This window comes from Cyprinus carpio, chromosome B17 (genome assembly GCF_018340385.1).
Source record: "Cyprinus carpio isolate SPL01 chromosome B17, ASM1834038v1, whole genome shotgun sequence".
In the NCBI taxonomy this organism is placed as follows: domain Eukaryota; kingdom Metazoa; phylum Chordata; class Actinopteri; order Cypriniformes; family Cyprinidae; genus Cyprinus; species Cyprinus carpio.
This window is the reverse complement of record NC_056613.1, coordinates 20,578,242-20,581,126: the sequence shown is the minus strand read 5'-3', so window position 1 is coordinate 20,581,126 and position 2,885 is coordinate 20,578,242. Positions and strand designations below refer to the sequence as shown.

Here is a 2,885-nt window from a genome sequence, read left to right as displayed (position 1 = left end):
TCTCAACAGCGAACTTGGAATTAGTGTATATTATTCTTTGATTGGAGCTTTTATGTCTTGTTTATCTACATGTTTGTTTTTCTGCAGGCATGCTAAACATGGTTCTGTGTTTGATTTGTCTACTGTAGTAAAGCCAATGTTTAGTGTTCGTTTTGGGGTTAATAGTTCTTGCGACAGATATTTGGCTATTATCGTTCTAAAAATACAAAAGTAACGGGTTCCATTCAGTAGCGATTACTATAGATCCGCAGTCTTTAAAAAATTAATAAAAAAAATCTCTTTGAGGACTGTAATATAATTTGTTAGAACAATTATATGAAATTCTTGCTTATGAAGCTATTTGTTGTGGTCTAATGATTATTATCAAGTAATTCATTTTTTTTTTTTCCACTCTTTTACATGTCAAATGTATTTTTTAAGCTGTAATTTGATCATTGATTACATATTGTCATTATTTCTTACAGACAACATCTCAGCAGGGTTCGAGTTCCCAAGAGTTCCCCACTACATCTACACTTCATGAAGTTGGATGTCAGTCAGACCCTATAGAGACTGAAACTGTAGCCACAGAGATAAAGCAAAGATGCGATCAGTGGGCACACAACTTTCAATGGGTACATTGAGCAATTTCCACTTAAGGAGCAAAGGTATTAAATACAGACATTAAATGTGTTTGTGTTACTTTATCATTTGCAGTACTAGTACATATTGTTTTTTTTATTATAATTGTTATACCGGCTACTGAAAATTATGTGTATTAGAAAGTGGCTTATGTTTCTCACTGTAAAAAAAAATGTAATAGCATGACAGATGGTTATGAGTAATTGTATTTTTTCCTTTTTTTTGTACTTTTAGGCATTCAGGCAACATATTATGGTCATGATGAAGGCACCCAAACAACTGACATGTTTCCTGATGTGCAGCTGTCTTCAACACCAGTAAGGGGCTCAGTCTTCAGGCCCAGCAAGAGACCTCGTCTGGTGTTAGATGAGGAAGAAGAATCAGAATTAAATGTCGAACCCAATGATTCCACATATAACCCAGATTCTGTTGTCACTGAAGAATCAGAATTGGCGTAAGATATAAATACATATTTACACACATTTTTACCAATAAATTTGTGTTTAAAAATATATATAACATGAAAGCAACTTCCTAATATTTATTCTTTTTATATTGCCTTAGGATAGATCCACAACCCGACCACAGCGATAATAAATACATTGTTTTTGAAAGCTGTCTTCGAGAGCTGTTTGTGTCCTGTCCAGTTTGTAAGACAAAGTGTGTTGTCCAGAGCAGACGAAGGGGGACTTTTGTTGCATTCACCCAGCTTTGTGAAAAGTGTAACTACCACAGACAGTGGCAGAGCCAGCCCATTGTAGGGAGTACCCCACTTGGAAACCTGCTATTGTCTGCTGCAACGTATTTTATCGGTGGATCTTTTAAACAACTAGAGAAGGTATTACAATTACAATAAAATTCACTAAAAAGTATTGTGTTGTTTCAGTATGTATGTACTGTATCAATGTTATTTGATTTCTATGTTAATAGATTTTCAAGGCCATGAAGCTCCAGATGATGCATTTTGTAACTTTTAGGATTCATGCCAGGAATTTCATTGAGCCTACCATAATACACAAGTGGAACCAAGATCAACTGAATCTTATAAGACAGCTGCAAGAGGGAGGAAATGTTGCTGTGGCTGGAGATATGCGTGCTGACACGCCAGGTACATTTAAAGTATATAAAAAAATTCACGCTGTTTATTTTATAGTCTTTGAGTTTTCCTAAAATATTATGATCCTGATGTTCTCAGTTATGTTCTATTATATGATTGATGTTTACAATAGGACACTCAGCCAAATTTGGCAGCTACACCATTATGCACATGGAAACCAACAAAATTCTGGATCTTCAACTAGTTCAGGTTAGTAATTCCTAAGCATTTTTAAAAAAAAAAAAATTGTTACCCTTCTTTAATCTGTTATTGTTTATACTCTTACATTTGAAATGTTGTGTACCCAACAACAGAGCAACGAGGTTGGTGGCAGTTATCATATGGAAAAGGAAGGATTGAAGCGTTGTCTCGATAAGCTGGAGTCTAATGGTTTAGCTGTTGACTACATAGTCACCGATCGCCATCCGCAGATTCAGAAGTAGCTGAGGGACCGCAATATCACTCAGTTCTATGACGTGTGGCACTTTGAGAAAGGTAATTAATTATCTTTGTATTATTAATCAAATACAAAGTTGATTCTTGTTAAATTAATTGTGTTTAACTGTTCAACCTAACTTGTAAATTTTTATTTTTGGGGTAATTTGATTATCTTGAAATAATGATTGTACAACAAAGCATTTACTTTGTATAGGTTTATCTAAGAAACTTGCACAGCATCAAAAACCATGTTTACTGGAGTGCGATTTCCTCTGAGTCTGGGCCAGAAAAGGTGGCGAAGTGGAATTCACTGCAGAACCACATACAAAATGTACATGTTCATGATAACCACCTCTTCCCCAAGTGTGAACACCCAGACAAAGTTTCCAGGGATCCAAAAAAATGGTTCCAACCAGGTATGACTGTATAGAGAGACAAATGACAATAAAATGACAGTAAACTGGTAAAATTGTGATTTTCTACATATTATTTTATCTGTTTGGTTACAGGATCAATAGCGCTCCATAAAGTGGAAAAGCTATTATACAACAAGAGAGTTCTCAAGGATATAGAAAAGCTCAGCCACCACTTTCAGACATCATCACTGGAGGCGTTCCACAGTCTGATTTTGCGTTTTGCCCCAAAGAATGTGATTTTCCCTTTCATTGGAATGTTGTGCAGGTAATAATCTTTGACATATTCAGTGATATTTATAAAACATTGTTTCTAA

General features: G+C 35.1%; 1 protein-coding gene across 1 annotated transcript; it reads left to right on the top strand.

Moving 5' to 3' along the window:
• The first annotated feature begins 869 nt into the window (after positions 1–869).
• On the top strand, positions 870–2,386 carry LOC122140182. Its single transcript, XM_042742729.1, has 5 exons — positions 870–1,075; positions 1,186–1,459; positions 1,552–1,729; positions 1,851–1,927; positions 2,032–2,386. The coding sequence occupies exons 1-5, from the start codon at positions 906–908 to the stop codon at positions 2,158–2,160; spliced, it is 828 nt and encodes a 275-aa protein (XP_042598663.1). The 5' UTR covers positions 870–905; the 3' UTR covers positions 2,161–2,386.
• The last annotated feature ends 499 nt before the right edge of the window (positions 2,387–2,885 follow it).

Bases quoted from the DNA above. Each gene is read 5' to 3' on its own strand.
- LOC122140182 (XM_042742729.1), top strand. From the start codon at position 906: ATGTTTCCTGATGTGCAGCTGTCTTCAACACCAGTAAGGGGCTCAGTC. The intron at 1,460-1,551 runs GTATTACAATTA...CTATGTTAATAG, and splicing joins CTTTTAAACAACTAGAGAAG to ATTTTCAAGGCCATGAAGCT. The intron at 1,730-1,850 runs GTACATTTAAAG...TGTTTACAATAG, and splicing joins TATGCGTGCTGACACGCCAG to GACACTCAGCCAAATTTGGC.